The sequence below is a fragment of the Takifugu rubripes genome, unplaced genomic scaffold, assembly GCF_901000725.2.
Source record: "Takifugu rubripes unplaced genomic scaffold, fTakRub1.2, whole genome shotgun sequence".
NCBI lineage: Eukaryota > Metazoa > Chordata > Actinopteri > Tetraodontiformes > Tetraodontidae > Takifugu > Takifugu rubripes.
This window is the reverse complement of record NW_021821635.1, coordinates 255,625-278,244: the sequence shown is the minus strand read 5'-3', so window position 1 is coordinate 278,244 and position 22,620 is coordinate 255,625. Positions and strand designations below refer to the sequence as shown.

General features: G+C 48.3%; 3 protein-coding genes across 5 annotated transcripts; 2 read left to right on the top strand and 1 right to left on the bottom strand.

Moving 5' to 3' along the window:
* The first annotated feature begins 2,934 nt into the window (after positions 1 to 2,934).
* Positions 2,935 to 12,620, top strand: LOC101066088 (beta-1,4-galactosyltransferase 1). The gene is made up of 6 exons (XM_029832183.1): positions 2,935 to 3,689; positions 6,737 to 6,972; positions 10,683 to 10,870; positions 11,540 to 11,662; positions 11,740 to 11,844; positions 11,973 to 12,620. The coding sequence occupies exons 1-6, from the start codon at positions 3,392 to 3,394 to the stop codon at positions 12,100 to 12,102; spliced, it is 1,080 nt and encodes a 359-aa protein (XP_029688043.1). The 5' UTR covers positions 2,935 to 3,391; the 3' UTR covers positions 12,103 to 12,620.
* Positions 12,621 to 13,676: 1,056 nt separating this feature from the next.
* Positions 13,677 to 16,929, bottom strand: LOC101066313 (exosome complex component RRP40). 3 transcript variants are annotated; one of them, XM_011620607.2, is made up of 5 exons: positions 16,634 to 16,929; positions 14,562 to 14,711; positions 14,325 to 14,476; positions 14,087 to 14,216; positions 13,677 to 13,974 (listed from the first exon to the last, which is right to left on the bottom strand). In XM_011620607.2, the coding sequence occupies exons 1-4, from the start codon at positions 16,856 to 16,858 to the stop codon at positions 14,102 to 14,104; spliced, it is 642 nt and encodes a 213-aa protein (XP_011618909.1). In that variant the 5' UTR covers positions 16,859 to 16,929; the 3' UTR covers positions 13,677 to 13,974; positions 14,087 to 14,101. The 3 variants fall into 3 exon arrangements, with proteins under 3 accessions (XP_011618909.1, XP_011618907.1, XP_011618908.1); XM_011620605.2 differs by having other exon boundaries at positions 14,087 to 14,256; positions 16,634 to 16,928; XM_011620606.2 differs by having other exon boundaries at positions 13,677 to 14,216.
* A 3,958-nt stretch (positions 16,930 to 20,887) lies between these two features.
* LOC101066543 (neurogenin-1-like) lies at positions 20,888 to 21,988 on the top strand. Its single transcript, XM_011620608.2, has one exon. The coding sequence runs from the start codon at positions 21,165 to 21,167 to the stop codon at positions 21,708 to 21,710; it is 546 nt and encodes a 181-aa protein (XP_011618910.1). The 5' UTR covers positions 20,888 to 21,164; the 3' UTR covers positions 21,711 to 21,988.
* The last annotated feature ends 632 nt before the right edge of the window (positions 21,989 to 22,620 follow it).

Below are 22,620 nucleotides of genomic sequence, written 5' to 3'. Positions count from 1 at the left end.
ATAAGCATATATACAGCATATATTATAAGCATATATATAATATATACATAATATAATATATACATATTATAAGCATTATAAGCATATATACATAAATATAGAATAAATTAGAAATAAAATTACAACATAAACATTACACAATTATTGTTGAGTTGGTTTGAGTGAATTGTACAGTTTAATGGCGGACGGCAGGAATGACTTCCTGTACCGTTCCTTGGAGCAGCGAGGCTGCAGGAGTCTGTTGCTGAAGCTGCTCCTCAGTTTGTCCACTGTGTTATGGAGGGGGTGGGAGGGACTGTCCATGATTGTCCGCAGTTTCAACACCATCCTGTCCCTCACCACCTCGTCCAAGTTATCAAGTCTACAGCCAACAACAGACCCTGCCTTTTTGATGAGTTTGTTGAGTCTGTATATATACTGATATATACCAGTATATATCAGTATATATCAGTATATACCAGCATATACCAGTATATATCAGTATATATCAGCATATACCAGTATATATCAGTATATATCAGTATATACCAGCATATACCAGTATATATCAGTATATACCAGTATATATCAGCATATACCAGTATATATCAGTATATACCAGTATATATCAGCATATACCAGTATATATCAGTATATATCAGTATATACCAGCATATACCAGTATATATCAGTATATACCAGCATATACCAGTATATATCAGTATATACCAGCATATACCAGTATATATCAGTATATATCAGCATATACCAGTATATATCAGTATATATCAGTATATACCAGCATATACCAGTATATATCAGTATATATCAGCATATACCAGTATATATCAGTATATATCAGTATATACCAGCATATACCAGTATATATCAGCATATACCAGTATATACCAGCATATACCAGTATATATCAGTATATACCAGTATATATCAGCATATACCAGTATATATCAGTATATATCAGTATATACCAGCATATACCAGTATATATCAGTATATACCAGCATATACCAGTATATATCAGTATATACCAGCATATACCAGTATATATCAGTATATACCAGTATATATCAGTATATACCAGCATATACCAGTATATATCAGTATATACCAGTATATATCAGCATATACCAGTATATATCAGTATATACCAGTATATATCAGCATATACCAGTATATATCAGCATATACCAGTATATATCAGTATATATCAGCATATACCAGTATATATCAGTATATACCAGTATATATCAGCATATACCAGTATATACCAGCATATACCAGTATATATCAGTATATACCAGTATATATCAGCATATACCAGTATATACCAGTATATATCAGTATAACATTATAGGTAGGTTTTGTTTGCTGATATATTACATCCAGCCTTATCTATGAGAAAGGTGAAAGACGTGCCTGGCTGACCTGAGTACTATATTTCAATCCAAAGATTATCTTTTAAAATGTTTTCAAAACTGGACAATATTTGGCACGTTGTGTCTGGTTTCAATTCTTTAACTACAGTAAAGATGTCTGGACGTGTGAGGGCAACAGGGATTGTGATGTGAATTTTTCTTACCTTGATAACATGCATTTTGCCACTGGTGCTGTTAGATGATGCGCTTGCACATTACCACGTGCACATTGTCCAAAGACACCATGGAAGATTAGAGCACAAAACTGGAGGCAAACTTATTGACGTGTGACCTTTATCATCTTATATAAAAGATGGATACCTGATTTTTCCATTGAAGCACAGCTTCGTGTCCGACTAAATACATTTATTTCAGTGGTTAAACTGTCTTTTATTTCGCTTAAGAGCAATGGCTGAATCTCAAATACCAAAGAACATCCTGTAACAGCAGGGCTTCGTTGTCCTCCAGGTTCCAACAGGATTCCTTCGGTCCAAGACACTTGGAGCTGCAATGACAGATGATTTAACGTACATTACAGAAGGTGACTTGCTGTCAGTATTAAAGCCCATACAAGCCAGAAGATTGGTCGATGCCTGCACCCATGAGGCCAAATCCACCACAAAAGCTCCTTTTCACAGCAAGTTTCTTTGAGAGAAGCTAATAATCTGAATTCCATAATGAAGTGGTTCATAGACAAATCCTGATTTTGACAAATATATTGTCATGATGTCAGTGTCATTTTATTGAATAGAAAATTTGTAATTTAAATGGAACATATGCAGATATTCAAATGATAACATGAAATGCATTCCCTTCAGTGCTTCCACAGACTATAAACATACAAGGCTTCAAATATCTCTTTTCTTTTCTTGTCCAGACTAAACCACTCGGCTCTGGCCTCCCAGACTACTAAAGGCACTTACTGTCAAAGCACTAAAGAAGATAGTACAATTATAAAATGCATTTTGCTCTTTTACTGTCCTCATGTGTCGGTGACATGTTTTTAAATACTAGAAGATGGTGCTGATTTATAAAAAGAAAAATGTTGAATTGAACTTTCCACAGAAATGATGTGACGGAAGGGGGACCAGTCCTCAGAACTAGCTGGGAACTAGGGACCAGACTGACCAGTAAACTGACCAGTAAACCATTCTAATGAAGGTTAGGGTTCGGGTGATCATGAAATGATCGATGATCATGCAAAACATCACGTAATTAGCGACCATCGAGGTGATTAAAATAGCAGCGTGATGTGTTCAAAGGGACTTAAAATGGCTGAAAAATAGGGCCTGTTTGTCGGAGCTGTATTTGTCCAGTAATTGAGGATTAGACTGGAATGTTGAAATGTGAGGGGAGAAGAAACGGAGCTCTACAGCCTGGTTTCCATGACTTTAGTCCTGATCAGCTGTATCTGGTGACCGGGATCCTGCAGCTTCTCGAAACGTCTTCGTCATTTTGCGGCTCCGACTGTCAAGTATTGACTTCGGGGAGGTCTTTGAACGCCCCTCGCCCGAACCTTCTGGCTCCTCCCACATCGCGAGTGCCGGAGCCCCAGCTCGGGTTCTGTTTCGTTTGGGCCTCTTATCTACTGTCATCGGACTCCCGTTTTGTTGGAGTTCTGCCGAGTGTTGGCTGCGCTGAGGACACTTCGGGCACCGTTGGAGCAGTCGGAGAGAAGTCCGTTACTTTCTGCTGACGGTAGGCCGAGTTTCCTCACTTTCAAGAGTTCGGGCAGAAAGCTGACGCAACCGGAGGTTTCCAGCGGCTCCCCGGGCTCCTCCGTCCCCAAACACCGTGTTGTGCTGTCAGGCTCCTTCTCAGGAAGCTCTCACGCCGTCATTAACAAGACTAAAGAGTACAAAACTTTCGCTGCGAACTTCTTCAAAATGGAGTCGGAGCGCAGCAGCTAACAGGCGGTAGGAGCCCGGGGCCACGAGCTGCTTCCTTCCCCGCTACACGGAACCCGAACCGCGGAGATGGCGGCAGACGCGTCCGTCAACTTCAACCTTCTCCACAGGACCTGTAAGCTGGTGGTGCTCCTGTGTTTCCTTCACATCTCCGTCACTGTCGTCTTCTACATCCGCTCCTTGGACATTCGGTTCGCATTCGTGCAGAACCAGCAAACCTATAATAATGTCACACAATCGAACCAGGTCCGACACCGTGAGGTCACCTCCCATGTCCAATCTCAGGAGACCCAGAAGAACCCCGACAAGAAGGAAGAAGAGCCGCCAAAGGAGCTGGGGAAATGCCCTGAGACATCACCCCTGCTGGGTAAGAGCGCGGTCTCATGTTCTTCACCTGTAGTTGAGGTCCGTCACCTATAGTTGCAACGGTCACGTGACGCCCGACTGTCAGTGCCTCAGGTGGACCGTGGTACTGAACCACAAGCAGAATGGATCTTATTTAAACAGCTAATCATAACGGAGCTATATGGGTGTTTTAAAGAACTCGGTCATCTGGGTTGAACTGATATCCAAGAGTCTTCTTCAGCTCTGGTCAGGATCTTTAGTCAGAGCTTCATAGGAGAGCGTTACAGTGGGGCCTCTACTTATGAATTTAATTCGTTCCAGAAGTTGTTTTGTAACCTGAAAATTCCCTAAGTAGAGACGCGTTTTCCATTTAAATGCCCTAATCCATTCCAAGCCCCCAAAAATTCAGACATAATCTTTTTTTAATAAATCATAATAATGCATCAAATCATGTAACAAATATATGTTACAATTAGATTACCGCACAATAAATGTAGAAATTCAGTGCAAGGCTTCTCCGGGAACAAAATGAACTTTATTACAGGCTAATCTTACATTAGCCGTCATTACTAGCAACGAACGTTAACACTTGTGGTAACACCGCCATCTAATGGACAAACATACGAACACCCACAATAAATAAAAGTGAAACGAAGGCGACGCTGGGATACACACAAACTTGTACATATTGACGTCCCTCCTAGCCAATGGGATGACAGGAAGATGCTAGGCGATAGCCAATGGCAGAGCAGCTACAAGCATGTTTGCATCGCTAAACTCCGCGAGCTGCGAGTAGCAGCGGTAGCGTATTTTTGACCTTCGTATCCTGAAATTTCCTTCGTAACAAGAGGAAATATTTTCCCATTGAGACGCTTTGTAACCTGAAAAAATCGCATGTAGAGACGTTCGTAAGTAGAGGTCCCACTGTATTTCCAGGACCCATTTGTGATGTGGGAGAGAAGGAGGGATCCAGGGAGATCCAGAAACATCCAGAGTATTTGCTCCAGAGCAGCAAACACCCTAAAGCCTCTCCCTAACCCTAACCCCCTAAAGCCTCTCCCTAACCCTAACCCCCTAAAGCCTCTCCCTAACCCTAACCCCCTAAAGCCTCTCCCTAACCCTAAAGCCTCTCCCTAACCCTAACCCCCTAAAGCCTCTCCCTAACCCTAACCCTAACCCCCTAAAGCCTCTCCTAACCCTAACACCCTAAAGCCTCTCCCTAACCCCCTAAAGCCTCTCCCTAACCCTAACCCCTAAAGCCTCTCCCTAACCCTAACCCCCTAAAGCCTCTCCCTAACCCTAACCCTAACACCCTAAAGCCTCTCCCTAACCCCCTAAAGCCTCTCCCTAACCCTAACCCCCTAAAGCCTCTCCCTAACCCTAACCCCCTAAAGCCTCTCCCTAACCCTAACACCCTAAAGCCTCTCCCTAACCCTAACCCCCTAAAGCCTCTCCCTAACACCCTAAAGCCTCTCCCTAACCCTAACCCCCTAAAGCCTCTCCCTAACCCCCTAAAGCCTCTCCCTAACCCCCTAAAGCCTCTCCCTAAACCTAACCCTAACCCCCTAAAGCCTCTCCCTAACCCCCTAAAGCCTCTCCCTAACCCTAACCCCCTAAAGCCTCTCCCTAACCCCCTAAAGCCCTCTCCCTAACCCTAACCCTAACACCCTAAAGCCTCTCCCTAACCCTAACCCCCTAAAGCCTCTCCCTAACCCCCTAAAGCCTCTCCCTAACCCTAACCCCCTAAAGCCTCTCCCTAACCCTAACCCTAACCCCCTAAAGCCTCTCCCTAACCCCCTAAAGCCTCTCCCTAACCCTAACCCTAACCCCCTAAAGCCTCTCCCTAACCCTAACCCTAACACCCTAAAGCCTCTCCCTAACCCTAACCCTAACACCCTAAAGCCTCTCCCTAACCCTAACACCCTAAAGCCTCTCGCTAACCCTAACACCCTAAAGCCTCTCCCTAACCCTAACCCCCTAAAGCCTCTCCCTAACCCCCTAAAGCCTCTCCCTAACCCTAACCCTAACCCCCTAAAGCCTCTCCCTAACCCTAACCCCCTAAAGCCTCTCCCTAACCCCCTAAAGCCTCTCCCTAACCCTAACCCTAACCCCCTAAAGCCTCTCCCTAACCCTAACCCTAACCCCCTAAAGCCTCTCCCTAACCCTAACCCTAACACCCTAAAGCCTCTCCCTAACCCTAACCCTAACACCCTAAAGCCTCTCCCTAACCCTAACACCCTAAAGCCTCTCGCTAACCCTAACACCCTAAAGCCTCTCCCTAACCCTAACACCCTAAAGCCTCTCCCTAACCCTAACACCCTAAAGCCTCTCCCTAACCCTAACCCCCTAAAGCCTCTCCCTAACCCTAACACCCTAAAGCCTCTCCCTAACCCTAACCCCCTAAAGCCTCTCCCTAACCCTAACCCCCTAAAGCCTCTCCCTAACCCTAACCCCCTAAAGCCTCTCCCTAACCCTAACACCCTAAAGCCTCTCCCTAACCCTAACCCCCTAAAGCCTCTCCCTAACCCTAACCCCCTAAAGCCTCTCCCTAACCCTAACCCCCTAAAGCCTCTCCCTAACCCTAACCCCCTAAAGCCTCTCCCTAACCCTAACCCCCTAAAGCCTCTCCCTAACCCTAACCCCCTAAAGCCTCTCCCTAACCCTAACCCCTAAAGCCTCTCCCTAACCCTAACACCCCTAAAGCCTCTCCCTAACCCTAACACCCTAAAGCCTCTCCCTAACCCTAACACCCCTAAAGCCTCTCCCTAACCCTAACCCCCTAAAGCCTCTCCCTAACCCTAACCCCCTAAAGCCTCTCCCTAACCCTAACCCCCTAAAGCCTCTCCCTAACCCTAACCCCCTAAAGCCTCTCCCTAACCCCTAAGCCTCTCCCTAACCCTAACCCCCTAAAGCCTCTCCCTAACCCTAACCTGGGCACCTGTTTGCTCAGCTGGGATAATAAAATATAGGAGCTAAACATCCTGCCATGATCAGGTTTTGGAAGCCATCAAAGACCCTTCCAGGGCCAGACGATGTTCTGATTGACTGAGTGGTGCCGTGTGTCCTCAGTGGGGCCTCTACGAGTGGATTTTAACATCCCAGTCAGTCTGGATGAGGTGAAGAAGGTGAACCCTGCAGTTCAGCCTGGTGGGAGATTTAAGCCAAGACAGTGTGTGGCGCTCCAGAAGGTGGCCGTGATCATCCCGTTCAGGAAACGAGAGGAGCATCTCAAGTACTGGCTCTACTACCTGCACCCCATCCTGCAGAGGCAGCAGCTGGACTACGGAATCTATGTCATCAACCAGGTACCGTCATGTTACCGCCACACGTGCACACGTACATTCCGGTGATTCTTGCACTTGCTGAAGTCATCTTTAAAATTTCAAAATAGTTCTGGCTCCAGTTGCATAAAGGAGTGGTTAAAGGGGTCAACATGCCTTCATGGTTCTGGACGCGCTACAGATGTCTGAGGCTCCGTCGCTGTTTTGGCACATTTACTTGCATCAATCGGTCATGTTAGATTCAACAATTTGTTGACATTTTTTGTAGTGTAACAGCAAACGGAGCATTAAAACTTTGATTTCATCATCATCATCATCAACCACTGAGCTCCTGTTGTGTCCAGAACCCACCTCAGATGGGGTCCACATTCTCTCCATTAAACAAACCACTGGAGTGTAGCCAGTCTGGTCTTGGGTCACATTTGATAACCTGCCGCTCACGGGTCAGAACTGCTACGCGTTTATCACGGACGTCCTCCTGAAGGAGGCCAAACCACCGTCGGAACCTTTTAATCACCCTCAGGCCCAAACATTCCCTGAAGGAGTACCTGGTAGAGGGGTCCGAGGAGTTGGTGGAGGAGGCTGGGCGGTGCTGAAGAACGCTGGGGGGCTGAACGCGCCTGTTCCAAGCTTCACTTCTTCGCTTCATCGTTTCACTGCGTTTGTGTTTGGACTTTGATGAAATGGTGAGCGTGCATGATGGAACCTCTCAGGTGTCATGCCGCACACCTGTGGCACGTTAGATGTGTGGCAGGACACGAGCCTCGTCACCATCGTAGGGCTAAAACAGCAGAACACTAAGCTCCTCCCCCTCTCTCTTCAGCACCGGTGTGCTGTGATTAGCACACTGGTGCAGCGCTGGATCACCCGAGCACTGTTTCACTGGATCACCGGATCACTGGATCACCCGAGCACTGGATCACCCGAGCACTGTTTCACCGGATCACTGTTTCACCCGATCACTGACTGACTGTTTCACCCGATCACTGGATCACCGGATCACTGTTTCACCTGATCACTGGATCACCGGATCACTGTTTCACCCGATCACTGGATCACCGGATCACTGTTTCACCCGATCACTGACTGACTGTTTCACCCGATCACTGGATCACCTGATCACTGTTTCACCCGATCACTGGATCACCGGATCACTGTTTCACCCGATCACTGACTGACTGTTTCACCCGATCACTGGATCACCGGATCACTGTTTCACCTGATCACTGTTTCACCCGATCACTGGATCACCTGATCACTGTTTCACCCGATCACTGGATCACCGGATCACTGTTTCACCCCATCACTGGATCACCGGATCACTGTTTCACCCGATCACTGTTTCACCCGATCACTGGATCACCGGATCACTGTTTCATCCGATCACTGACTGACTGTTTATCTCTGTCTGACTGGGCTGCTGCTTCCTGCGGAGTTTGACTCACACTTCTCTTGTCTCCTCTTCCTCTGGTTTCCTGCTTCCTTCCCTGTCTCCTCTTCCTCTGGTTTCCTGCTTCCTTCCCTGTCTCCTCTTCCTCTGGTTTCCTGCTTCCTTCCCTGTCTCCTCTTCCTCTGGTTTCCTGCTTCCTTCCCTGTCTCCTCTTCCTCTGGTTTCCTGCTTCCTTCCCTGTCTCCTCTTCCTCTGGTTTCCTGCTTCCTTCCCTGTCTCCTTTCCTTCTGCATGTGCGGCTGCAGCTGCTGAGGACACTCAGACGCCTCCTCGGCCGTCAGCAGCGTTTTCAGAGGCTCTGCTGGTAATTCAGGCGTCTTTTTCTTTGTCTTTCTGCTGTTGTCGTGTTGTGGCTGAGTCCATGTTCACACACACACACACACACTCACACACACATACACACACCCACACACTCACACACTCACACCCACACACACTCACACACACCCACACCCACACCCACACACACACTCACACACACACTCACCCACCCACACCCACACACACACTCACCCACCCACACTCACTCACACATACACACACCCACACACTCACACACACTCACCCACACACACACGCACACTCACACTCACACACACACTCACACACACTCACACACATACACTCACTCACACACGCACACTCACACACCCACACACTCACACACACTCACCCACCCACACTCACACACACTCACCCACCCACACTAACCCACCCACACTCACACACCCACCCACACTCACACACGCACACTCACACACATACACACACACACTCCCACACACACACTCACACACACACTCACCCACCCACACCCCCACACACACACTCACACCCACACATACTCACACACACACACACTCACATACACTCACACACACACCCACACACACACACTCACATACACTCACACACACCCACACACTCACACACACACTCACCCACCCACACACACACTCACACCCACACACACTCACACACACCCACACACACACTCACACCCACACATACTCACACACACACACACTCACACACACACCCACACACACACTCACACCCACACACTCACACACACACTCACCCACCCACACCCACACACACACTCACACCCACACACACTCACACACACCCCACACATACACTCACACCCACACACACTCACACACACCCACACCCACACACACACTCACCCACCCACACCCACACACACACTCACACCCACACACACTCACACACACCCACACATACACTCACACACACACACTCCCACACCCACACATACACTCACACTCACACACACTCACACACCCACACCCACACATACACTCACACACACACACACACACACCCACACACACACTCACACCCACACACACTCACACACACCCACACACACACTCACACTCACACACACCCACACCCACACACACACTCACACACACACACACACTCACCCACCCACCCACACCCACACACACACTCACACCCACACATACACTCACACACACACACACACTCACACACACACACACACACACACCCAGCTGGCTCCTTCCCAAAGCACACGTGTTTTTACTTCATACGCTGTGTTTTGCTGATGACATCTTTAGATTTATTAAACCTTTTTACAGCAGGTCCTTAAACACGCCTGCACGTTCCAACACCGGCTTATTTTGGTGGAATAAAATCTAGTTTTCCTTCATTGTTGGATGCACTCTTCACGTATTTATTAAAAATGTATATTGTTGTTTTGTGGGTGCTTGTGCCATTTTTGCAGCCTGTCAGTTTATTGTAATAAAAAGTGATTTTGTAATAGCTGTAAACTGAATAATTAGCAAAGAGCTCTGGATCAGAACCTGTTAGCAGAGAAAGATCCATTAAGATCACCGAGCCAGAACTCAACAACTGGTCATGATGAAGAGAGCAGATGTTATTGAGGAGGAGGAGTAATGCCCCCCCCCCCCCCCCTGCTCTGTCAGCCCCTTTCTTTGCTACCTGGCTGCCGTCCTACGCTGAAGGACAGATGCTAACTGGCTTTGATCTTCTAGCCAAAAGCTCCTTTTACATTAGCGTTCACCAAGTGGCTCCACGAGAGGTGCTGATGCTGTCGGCCTGTGACGACCAGCGTTCTTCGGGGAAACTTTGGCTTTCTTTATTATTTGTAATGATAATAACTGAAAACTGGGTGACTTTAGATGTTAAACTTTAGATGATTCATGTTCTGGAGCTTGGCTGCAGCGGACTTCTGTCCAATCAGGCACTGAGGTGTGTTTCTGTCTCTCAGGATGGAGACGAAACCTTTAACAGAGCCAAGCTGCTGAACGTGGGCTACATGGAGGCCCTGAAGGAGGACAACTACGAGTGCTTCATCTTCAGCGATGTGGACTTGATCCCCATGGATGATCGGAATATCTACAAGTGTTTCAGTCAGCCTCGACACCTGTCCGTGTCCATGGACAAGTTCGGCTTCAGGTGAGAACACAGCACGAAATTCAGGGGTCTGACCCAGCTGCCTTTGTGTGAACGAAGTCAGCAGCTCCTCGCGGGGCCACGAGCTGTTCCGCTACGCAGGATCCACTCGTGCGCTCCGGCGGCGTTCCCATCACCTGTAGTAGCTCCATAGTTCCCCCACTCTGAGGAGTGGGGAGCCAGGTCAGTCCTGGTGTGTCTGAAGGACCACCAGACCCAGAACATGATGCTCATGAAGATGAGGGAAGGTCAGAGCCAACAGTCTGGAACACCATGTGGTCTCTCGGGTCCCAAGTTAAGACCTACGCATTGGGTTCACCCGTATCTGAACGCATGAAAACTGCTTTTGTTAGTGTGAACATTTGTCATTTTCTGCTAATAAAAGCTTGAAATAGAAGTAATTATTTTAGTTGTCAGTAATTTAGAGTATACAAAGTGTTACAAAAGTTCTTTTTACTCAGACACACCTACAAATGATGAAAGCTCTCGTTCTGCCGCGGTCTCTCTGTGATGGTGACATGAAGGAGATGATGTTGACAGGAAGCAGCAGCTCTTCCTGTTTCCTGTCACGCACGTGCTCACGTGCTCCAGTGAATCACATCCAGTCACCAGAGGTCCAGACAAGAGCGTCCAATGGTGATGAACTCAGCCGTGCTGCTCCCTCTCCTCCAGGCTGCCGTATCATCAGTACTTTGGAGGCGTGTCCGCCATGAGTAAAGAGCAATATCTGAGGATCAACGGCCTGCCCAACAACTACTGGGGCTGGGGAGGAGAAGACGATGACATCTACAACAGGTACGGCGCACGCACGGGCGCACGCACGGGCGCACGCACGGGCGCACGCACGGGCTAATGTCACTGCTGGCTTTCAGGCTGGTGTTGAAAGGAATGTCCATCTCGAGACCGAGCGCAGACATCGGAAAATGTCGGATGATCCGACACGAAAGAGACCAACAGAATGATCCCAACCCTCAGAGGTAACAGCAACACACACCACCGCCGCCAGGTGGCGCTGCTGCAACAGTGGCCTGCAGCCCAGCTGGTTTTCCATTAGAGAGACGGCAGCAGAATTCCTGAAGACTGATGGTCCAGTTTGATCTCTCAGGTTTGACCAGATCGCTCGCACCAGAGACACCATGAACACCGACGGGATCAACTCTCTGACCTATCGCGTGATCAAGGTGGACAAACTGGACCTGTTCACCAAAATCACAGTTGATGTGGGGAAGCCATGACCCCCCAGGTCAGCGGACAGGAAGTTGCTGGATCACCAACCGTGCCTTTAATGCTTGAACCTTCAGGCCTCTGGGCCGCCACGTTGGACAGCTGGACTTTGTTCTTCTGGTTTTGCACAGCCTGGTTGATGCTTGCTGACTGTTTATCTGCTGCTGCTGCTCATCTGTTGCTCTGACAATCACCACTGGTCACATGACTGATCGCTGGGTGTCGGGATCTTTGGATCTGGTGTGTTTGACCTGATCGATCCGCCTTGTTTGGGCTGGGATCCCTGATCTTTAACCTTCCCACCTGTGTGAAAGTGTCATGTGTTGTTTATCTTCCTGTCACGACACATTTAGAACATAATTTACAGATTATTACCCTCTCTAAGATAAACAAGTGGAAACGGCTCACCTGTTCTACAGCCTCTCACCTGTTCTACAGCCTCTCACCTGTTCTACAGCCTCTCACCTGTTCTACAGCCTCACCTGTTCTACAGCCTCACCTGTTCTACAGCCTCTCACCTGTTCTACAGCCTCTCCTGTTCTACAGCCTCACCTGTTCTACAGCCTCTCACCTGTTCTACAGCCTCTCACCTGTTCTACAGCCTCACCTGTTCTACAGCCTCACCTGTTCTACAGCCTCTCACCTGTTCTACAGCCTCTCACCTGTTCTACAGCCTCTCACCTGTTCTACAGCCTCTCACCTGTTCTACAGCCTCTCACCTGTTCTACAGCCTCTCACCTGTTCTACAGCCTCTCACCTGTTCTACAGCCTCTCACCTGTTTTGCAACAACAAAGCTGTAAGAACCCAGACCAGGCAGCTCTTCCTGGATCTAAACACCCGTGTGTGTGTGTGTGTGTGTGTGTGTGTGTGTGTGTGCGAGCTGTTTTGTGATCAGCTGACCAAATAAAATCTTTTTGCTGCTGCAACCAAAGACGTCATGTGACACCGAAGCTTTACGCTCCACTGGTTTTGTGCGACCGTGTTGGTGTCTGAACTGATCGATCATGTTCACTCATCTATAAGTGAATCAGCTGCATTGTGCCTTAAAGTGATTGAATGATTAAAAGATTGCTGATTAATTGTGTGAATTGTTTTCTTGTAGCATTCCAATAATAAGTTACAGGTCCTCCGGAGGTCGTCGCTCCCGTTCACACTGGGAAGCATCGTTACTGTCGCCGGTCCGACACAACGTGGTTGATGTTTGGGAGACTGAAGCAAGAGCTTTTCCAGGTGGTCTTTGTCAGATGAGGATGGAACCCACAACCTTCTTCTAACCAGAATGCTGCTCTCTTCCTCTAACTTTAGTGGTGTATAGGATTGAGTCCGGATTCTCCCGAGAGAAGACCCAGTTCCCTCTGCTGGACCAGAATCAGTCTGATGATCATTTTGGTTTTTAAATCCTGATTTTTCACTAAGTCACTAAAAATAGAAATGTGAAAGTTGATTAAAAAAAAGCTTGTGATCATATCAGGTCTGCCACCTGCTGGTTCAGTTTGTCATTAGCATCAGCAGCTAAAGCAGTTCTGTCAAACGTGAGCTGAAATCTGTGGACCTGTTCTGTCACATCAGGGTCCATATGAATCATTAAACACCAGGATTGAACATTTATTAATCATTAAACACCAGGATTGAACATTTATTAATCATTAAACACCAGGATTGAACATTTATTAATCATTAAACACCAGGATTGAACATTTATTTATTATTCACAGAACATAGCTGAAGGCGCGGTCTGAAGGTGGTTGACATCACAGCTGAATAATTCCAAAATAAACACGTCTCACTAATGCTCTTCCATTTCTTTCCCTTTCAGATCTTTATAGTCACATCCTCCACCTTTGCGATGGGCAGTCGATTAGCGCCGACCGTCCACCAGTTCCTGGCAGGAAAAACAGACTTTAAGCTTTGCTCAATGTTGAGGTCCAGCCAAGGAAACCTGGATGGTGATGGGGTCTACAGAGGCCCCTGTGAAACTCTCCTAAATAACTGACGTCTCTGTGGCGCCGTCATGGTGTCGCAGCATTGCAGCAGGTTAGCAATGATGAGAGTCCTCTGGGTGCTGGAGGACTTGAGCCACACACGACCGTTGATCCCCACCAGCAGCTCACAGGGGACCAGCTGCTGCAGGTCAGAACGGATCTCACTGTGAGGGGCCAGCAGCCTGTGGGGGGCGCTCTACTTTAGTACAGAATACTACAGGGATGTGCTCACACGCACCAAGGGGCTTACCTTCTGACCAATCCCAGAGAAACCGTGAATAACAGACCTCCTTCTCCAAATATTCCCATCCCATTTGCTCGTCCCGAACCATCAATACATGCCAGCTCTGGTTCCATGTCTTTATTGGCAACGATGAAATGAGCAAATACCAGGTCACCCACCTGTAACAGGTAACACAGTGGGAGGGTTTCCACAGCTGGTCCTGGCTGACAGAAGAGGAAAACTTGTGATTCTTCCTTGACTCACCTGAACATTGGGTCGGTTCCTCTTGGTGGCTCCCTCAAAGGCCAGGTAAGACAGAGATGCCTGCTCACTTCCTCCAACATCCACCTTGAAAATGTCGCCTGACTTGGATGTCACAATGCCAATGACCGCGTCTCCTTTGGTGGGGACATACTGAGCAGAAACACAGGCTGTGTCCATAACCACCTCTATACACTACACAGGCTGTGTCCATAACCCCCCCCATACCCTACACAGGCTGTGTCCATAACCCCCCCTGTACCCTACACAGGCTGTGTCCATAACCACCTCTATACACTACACAGGCTGTGTCCATAACCACCTCTATACACTACACAGGCTGTGTCCATAACCCCCCCTGTACCCTACACAGGCTGTGTCCATAACCCCCCCTGTACCCTACACAGGCTGTGTCCATAACCACCTCTATACCCTACACAGGCTGTGTCCATAACCCCCCCCTATACCCTACACAGGCTGTGTCCATAACCCCCCCTGTACCCTACACAGGCTGTGTCCATAACCCCCCCTGTACCCTACACAGGCTGTGTCCATAACCACCTCTATACACTACACAGGCTGTGTCCTAACCCCCCCCCCCATACCCTACACAGGCTGTGTCCATAACCACCTCTATACACTACACAGGCTGTGTCCTAACCCCCCCCCCCATACCCTACACAGGCTGTGTCCATAACCCCCCCTATACCCTACACAGGCTGTGTCCATAACCACCTCTATACACTACACAGGCTGTGTCCTAACCCCCCCCCATACCCTACACAGGCTGTGTCCATAACCCCCCCTATACCCTACACAGGCTGTGTCCATAACCACCTCTATACCCTACACAGGCTGTGTCCATAACCCCCCCTATACCCTACACAGGCTGTGTCCTAACCCCCCCCCATACCCTACACAGGCTGTGTCCATAACCACCTCTATACACTACATAGGCTGTGTCCATAACCCCCCCTATACCCTACACAGGCTGTGTCCATAACCACCTCTATACCCTACACAGGCTGTGTCCATAACCCCCCCTATACCCTACACAGGCTGTGTCCTAACCCCCCCCCCATACCCTACACAGGCTGTGTCCATAACCCCCCCTATACCCTACACAGGCTGTGTCCATAACCCCCCCCTATACCCTACACAGGCTGTGTCCTACCCCCCCCCCATACCCTACACAGGCTGTGTCCATAACCCCCCTATACCCTACACAGGCTGTGTCCTAACCCCCCCCTATACCCTACACAGGCTGTGTCCATAACCACCCCTATACCCTACATAGGCTGTGTCCTAACCCCCCCCCATACCCTACACAGGCTGTGTCCATAACCCCCCCCTATACCCTACACAGGCTGTGTCCATAACCACCTCTATACACTACACAGGCTGTGTCCATAACCACCTCTATACACTACACAGGCTGTGTCCATAACCACCTCTATACCCTACACAGGCTGTGTCCATAACCCCCCCTATACCCTACACAGGCTGTGTCCATAACCACCTCTATACACTACACAGGCTGTGTCCATAACCACCTCTATACCCTACACAGGCTGTGTCCATAACCCCCCCCTATACCCTACACAGGCTGTGTCCTACCCCCCCCCCCTATACCCTACACAGGCTGTGTTAGGGTAAAATATCGCATTTTCATAAAATGACCGCTGAATGTTTTTCTGATGGGTTAAAATATTTAAATGGACCTGGCCACTTTTCCCGGCGACCGGTTCGTAATTATTATGCGACACCATGACGTCACTTTACGTGCGCCGTAAATGACGCTGTTGTCCGAATACTAACTTTAAATTGAGTGCACTACGTAGTTCACTCAATCCATGTCCCCCATGTAGTGAGGAGGGAACAAGGAACGAGTGTGTGGTCTCGGAAACAACCGCACACTTTAGCTCTGAAGCTTCATTTCTACCCTCTTTTTGAGAGCTTGCAGCACCGAACAGGAAACACGGACGGATTTAACAAAATGTCTCGTGCCTCTAGTTAGCAATAGTTTCCATTCAAACTATAATATCAGATTCAAAACGGGCTCCGCTTAATCTCACCCTTTTCTGCTGTGAGTCCATCCAGAACATGTTGGGCTCTTTGTGCCGCAGGACACCGCTTTTACACACTTGAAGCCGGTCTGCGCTGCGCATCAAGCCCGGACCACACACCACCTTCTCCGGCTGAACATGAGCCGTGAGAGAGATGGTATCCTCGGCGCCACAACAGAATTCATCGCCTGGGACCAAAATTTGTCCAACTTTATCTTTGAGAGCAGAAATCATCGCTGCATATTCTCACGTGCTGTTGTTGTTTGGCGGACTTTCAAAATTGTGACACACCGGAAACAGGAAACAGCCTTTTCTAGAAACAACGACAAAAATAGAAGACCCATTTATTTATTTTAATTCTTTAAAATTACATGGCATGTTCATGATTCGTTTTGCGAGTTAGTTACTGACACGTTACAAGCAGGAAAGCAGCACCGGACTGCGTCGAATCCCAAGTGTTTTGTTCCTATCGCCAGCAGGAGGCGCTGTTGGTCTGGTCTGCCAGGCCGGGTCGTGAACTTCCACCAGTCTTCAAATGTAACGTGTTTTAATCTGTGTACTGTACATCTAAAGTCCAATATTATCTTCTACTGTTTAATTTTGTGTAGGATGAGATATTTTATAATAATTACCAATATTTTTATTTGGAAAATTAAATAAATTACATTTAAGAGCAGTTGAGGACATTCATGTATCAATAAACAAGTTAAGGTCAACTGGGACAAAATGGGGGGGGGGTTCATTAAATATCGTTAATCCATTTGATTGTCATTATCAAATTTTTCTGCAGACTGCAGGTTAATGTATCATCCAGTTAATCGTAGGTCAGACCAGGTCACCGTTCCCTTACATTCAGCTTCTCCAGGACTTGATGGAAGATTGAAATCCTCCATTGTGTCCTGGGTCTGCCTAACAATCTCCTGCCCATTGGACATGCCTGGAACACCTCCAGAGAGAGCTACCCAGGAGGCATCTTGATCCAAACCATCTCAAGTGTCTCCCCTCAATGGTAAGGAGCAGCAGATTTACTCTTAACTCCTCTCACATCTCTGAACCCCACTTATGGTGGCTACTCTTCTCTGACCTGTAGTGGGAAAAGCTTTTTCTAACTGAGAACCGTGGCATCAGACTTGGAAGGTCTGATCTTTATCCTGACAGCTTCAAACTCGGCTACAAACATCTAAAGGTCACTGTTTGAAGTAGAGCAAAGCACTGCACTTTCTACTTCAAACAGGGACCGAATCTAGAGGTCACCAACTCCCAAATCATTCCCACCACTTGGTGTTGCCAAGACGTTCTGGTGCCGTCAGACACCTCAGCTAACACTGATATTGTGTTCCAGTGGTACACAACTACATGTCTCATCTTTTAGCCGGTGCAGGAGCAGCTGAGGAACTTCTGCTGATGATGCAGACTTTCCTGGACCCAAACAGAAGGTTGAACAGAAACTTTAGAAAAGAACAAACCTGAAACTTTCTCTGCACAAAAGCTGAAACCTCCTAACTTTTTCTCACTTGTCACATTAACACTATAAGAATTCTGGGAAATGTGGGCGGCTCCAAATGCCCCCGAGCTTTCAAATGTAAATGAAGTAGACATATGGAGAGGAGGTGTCTGGTCTCTGGACCTCCTAAAGTTCCACATTGTATGACAAATCACGTTCAGGCGGTCTCCCCCCAACACACACAAACACACACACACACACAGACACACACACAAGCACAACAGCTTCATTAGGAGGAGTTGGGACTCCGCTCCTTCTCTCCTCCTCAATGACTCCTTTGTTGAAGTGAACTCACAACCATATGCTCACTCACTCTCTCGCACACTCTCACTTTTTCTGCATCTCTCTTGCAGGAAGTGATGTCATTACTATGGTGTCATTCACATAGTTTGATAAAGATTTCTATATTATGTCACATGATTATTGTATAAAGCTGTCACCATGGAAACCAGGATAACCACTTCAACTATTCTGAAGTACCAGGAAGAGAATTGGAAGGAAATTGCAAGTTAGCTGGTTGATATCTGGAAGGTCCTTTATGCTGTACATCTTAATAGGAACACACCTCCTCCTCCCTGTCCTTTATCATCAATCTGTTTCTATTGAGGTGTCGCAGGTTGGTGATAATTTACTTCAGCTTTGCAGAACATCAGCCTGCACAGATGCTTCATTCATTGCTTATATCACCATGACAACACTAAACAATTCTCCTGAAGGTCCAGTCCTGTTTCCACCTTAGATGTCTACTGGGGAGGATGAGCTGACCCGACCACCTGAACTCATGTCAGTAGCTCCACACCTTCCTCCGCCGTTGCACCTGTTGTCAAGAACCTGGATTTCTGTTGTTTTTGGGCAGGGAGACAAAACAGGGAACTCTGAATTCAGTTGACTAAATTCAACTGGTCACTTTTTCTACTCCTCCAGTCACAAAGATTATTTGCGCTTGTGTGCGTGTGTGTGTGTGTGTGTATTTGTTAGTGAGAGAAAGAGAGCAACTGAGTGTGTGATTTTCTCACGTGTTTCACTTCATTGACATTCAGTCACATCTCGTGTTGCTGAGTCTTAATCCTGTCAGAGCTTCACCCCAGACAGACCTCTCACTCCTTCTTTGTTCTGTCTCTCTCTCTCACACACACACACACGTGCACACACACACACACATGCCAGTGTGTTGAGCTGTCCACACGTCCAGCAGTCAGCCAATAGAGTGTGTGTTGGGAAACAACTGCACACAACAGCAGGAAGAAACACCAGGTCTGTTCCGCCTGTTGAGCAGGTTTGTTTAACTCTGATTTTGTCGCTCTGTCTTTCGTATCGTCGCCTCTTCAGCTGTCGTCTGGATATTTTTTATGCTTCTGAAGACATTATTTGTCTTTCGTGCAGAGTTTTAACAATAGATGATCAAGTTGTATGAACTTTCTTCCAGTCTGTTGTTGATATTTTCACCTCATAAAAAGTCACCATTCCAGACAGCTGAGCATCGCCGGTACCGGTGCCGGTACCGGTGCCGGTGCCGGAGCTGGACGGGCTCCAGAGACGGGCTCGGCTCGACACTGCAGCTGGGGCAGGATTTTAAACTTTGTTTGTCCTACGTGGTCTTCACGGGGCCCTACAGAGCCTGGCTGTGTTGCTCCAGTATGATGACTGGGACGTGGCGAATGGTGCAGACCAGGAGCAGGTTTTGGGGCCAGCCCCTCAGAATGCTGTGCTGGCCCTGGTCCTGGATGATTTGTGTTCAGACTGACTGTGGTTTTGTCCTGCTGAGCAGAATTTGAATGAAAATGAGGCAGCAGAGCGACTGAAGCAGAAAGAATCAGGACAAAGACGCTGAGGGACGAGGACAAACCCAGAGCCCGGTGAAAAGAAGTCCACAATGGAACAATCCTCTTCCAATGGCTTTGATATATTATACAGGCTGAAGACCCCAAACATTGTGTAATTATTTCTAAATGAGAGCCCCCTCCCACAGAAAGACTCTGCAGGTCTCACTGCTCTAAATGGAATAATGGATTGAAAATCCTACGGTTGTCTCATAAAGATGTCTTTAAAAAACACTTGAAAACAGTCCAGTACACACACACACACACACACACGCACACGCAGGCACACACACACACACACACCTTCATACACACACACACACGCACACACACACGCACACGCAGGCACACACACACACCTTCATACACACACACACACGCACACGCAGGCACACACACACACACACACCTTCATACACACACGCACACACACACGCAGGCACACACACACACCTTCACACACACACACACCTTCACACACACACCTTCACACACACACACACACACACACACACACACACACACACACACACACAGAGTTCTGGACTAGTTCATCATGAGAGCTCCTCAGTTCCTTGAAAGACCACCAGCATCTGATTCACCAACAGAAGGTAAATTAAGACTTAAACCAAAATTAAACAAGAAGTGAAGAAGCTCTTGAGTAAATATTGAACTGGTTTCAGGCCCGTTCAGGGTCCCAGCTGTAGTAGTTCTGAGATTCTTTTACTAACAAAAATGTTGCACAAGAAAAAACCCACAACACGGCTTTGCAGAGTGGTGCCACAACAGTGGGGGGTTGGCTGCAGGTTCGGGTGTTCGCGTGGCTGCTCGCTGGTTCTGATTGGCTGGCTGTGATCACCGGCACGCTTCTCTTTGGGGGCGTCATTCCATTATGTTAATCAGGTGCTCCGCGGCACGGGGCAGACCTGCCGTAGCATCTCCTCCTCCTCCTGCGGCTGGCAGGGGGCCTGGGACCCGGGGCGGGGGGTGCGTCTTTGTCCCACCACAGTATTTAAGCGGGATGAGGTCGGTCGTGTGCCAGGCTCTCCGGCTCACACGAGCTGATCCGGGGCGAAAAGACGCACAGAGGCGCGTGCCATTTGACCTGAAGCCAAAAGTGCAGATCAGATTGTTCGACCTCAGGTGAGTCCCTGCGCACGAGAACCTCCACTGTGTGTGCGCTCGGACCTGCAGCAGCTCCTGACGGACCCTGGACATGGACCGCGTCTTCTCCGACATCGACAGTAACAGCTGTGACGTCTTCACGCACACTGACGATGAAGAGTCCCGCAACAGCGTGTGCACCGAGCAGTCACAGAAGAAGCGGCGCCGCAGCCGTGCGCGCTGCGAAACGCCGGTGCACGCGGTGAAGAAGAACCGGCGCCTGAAAGCCAACGACCGCGAGCGGAACCGGATGCACAACCTGAACGACGCGCTGGATGCGCTGCGCGGCGTCCTGCCCGCCTTCCCGGACGAGACGAAGCTGACGAAGATTGAGACGCTTCGCTTTGCTCACAACTACATCTGGGCTCTGTCGGAAACCATCCGCATCGCCGACCTGCAGGCGGCCCGGCCCGGAGACCCCCTGCGCCTCACCGATGCTCCGAGCCCCGCCAGTGACTCCGCCTGTTCCTGGAGCTCCAGCGGCTCGCCCCCGTACTGCTCCTCGAGCCCCGGAAGCCCATCCACACCGGAGGACTACAGCCTCCTCCCGCAGGACGCTCTGTTCGGCTTCCGCTGCTTCGCCTCGGGAGTGTACTGAGGAAGAGGAGGAGCGGCTACTCTTCCTCCACTCGTCCCCAAATCTGCACTCCCCTCCATCCCTCCATCCCGCTAGTTTGTGGAGGTCAAAAGTCAAAGGACAATTAGCAGGAATGCTGCAAGCTCGCCCAACACCCGTCCCCTTTTGTTGTTGGTTTTATTTATTTGACTTATTCTGTTTGGTCACGTGATGATGAAACTTGGATTTTGTACATATACAGATTTTTTATCCTATTTACCTGTTTTTCTATTGAATAAATCTCTAACTTTTTATAAAAATGTTAACGTCATCCCGCCTCTTCATGACACCCACTGAGTGATATAATCGATACTTAAGAATGACGGACAGATTTATATTCACGCACAGACTGCGCACAAATGACCGAAAAGAGAGTGCGTGTGGGCGCGTGTGCTTGGGGGTTAATCCCCAGTATTCCCGTTCTTGCACGTGCACAGACTAGAATATATCAAGGGACACGTGGGGGGACATGGTCACATTGTTCTTGCTTTGGATTTATGACGTCACATTCAGTGTGCGTGTCACCTGATTAACGTGTAAATCCCGTAGGTGAACGAAATGATTCACTTTAGTTCTTTCTTTTTTAAAAAAAGAAGTGAGAGCAGCTTTCATAAGTTTAGATGTGAAGTTCTGCGTGCCACTTAATTCATGTGTAAACAAAGTGTTTTCTTATTATTTTGAACACTCAGCACAGAAGGAAAAGGCCCTCCGCAGCGCCCCCTGTGGCCGTGGCCTGTAAATGCTGCTGTAGCAGCCAAGCCTCTTTCACTTCTCCATCGAGGGATCTTCCACATCCTCCCTCACGAAAGTCTTGGCTTCTGTCAGGATCCTGGGACATCTGGTCCTCTGAGTTCTATCAGACCAGGAGTCTGTGAACACCAGGAAGAATCTC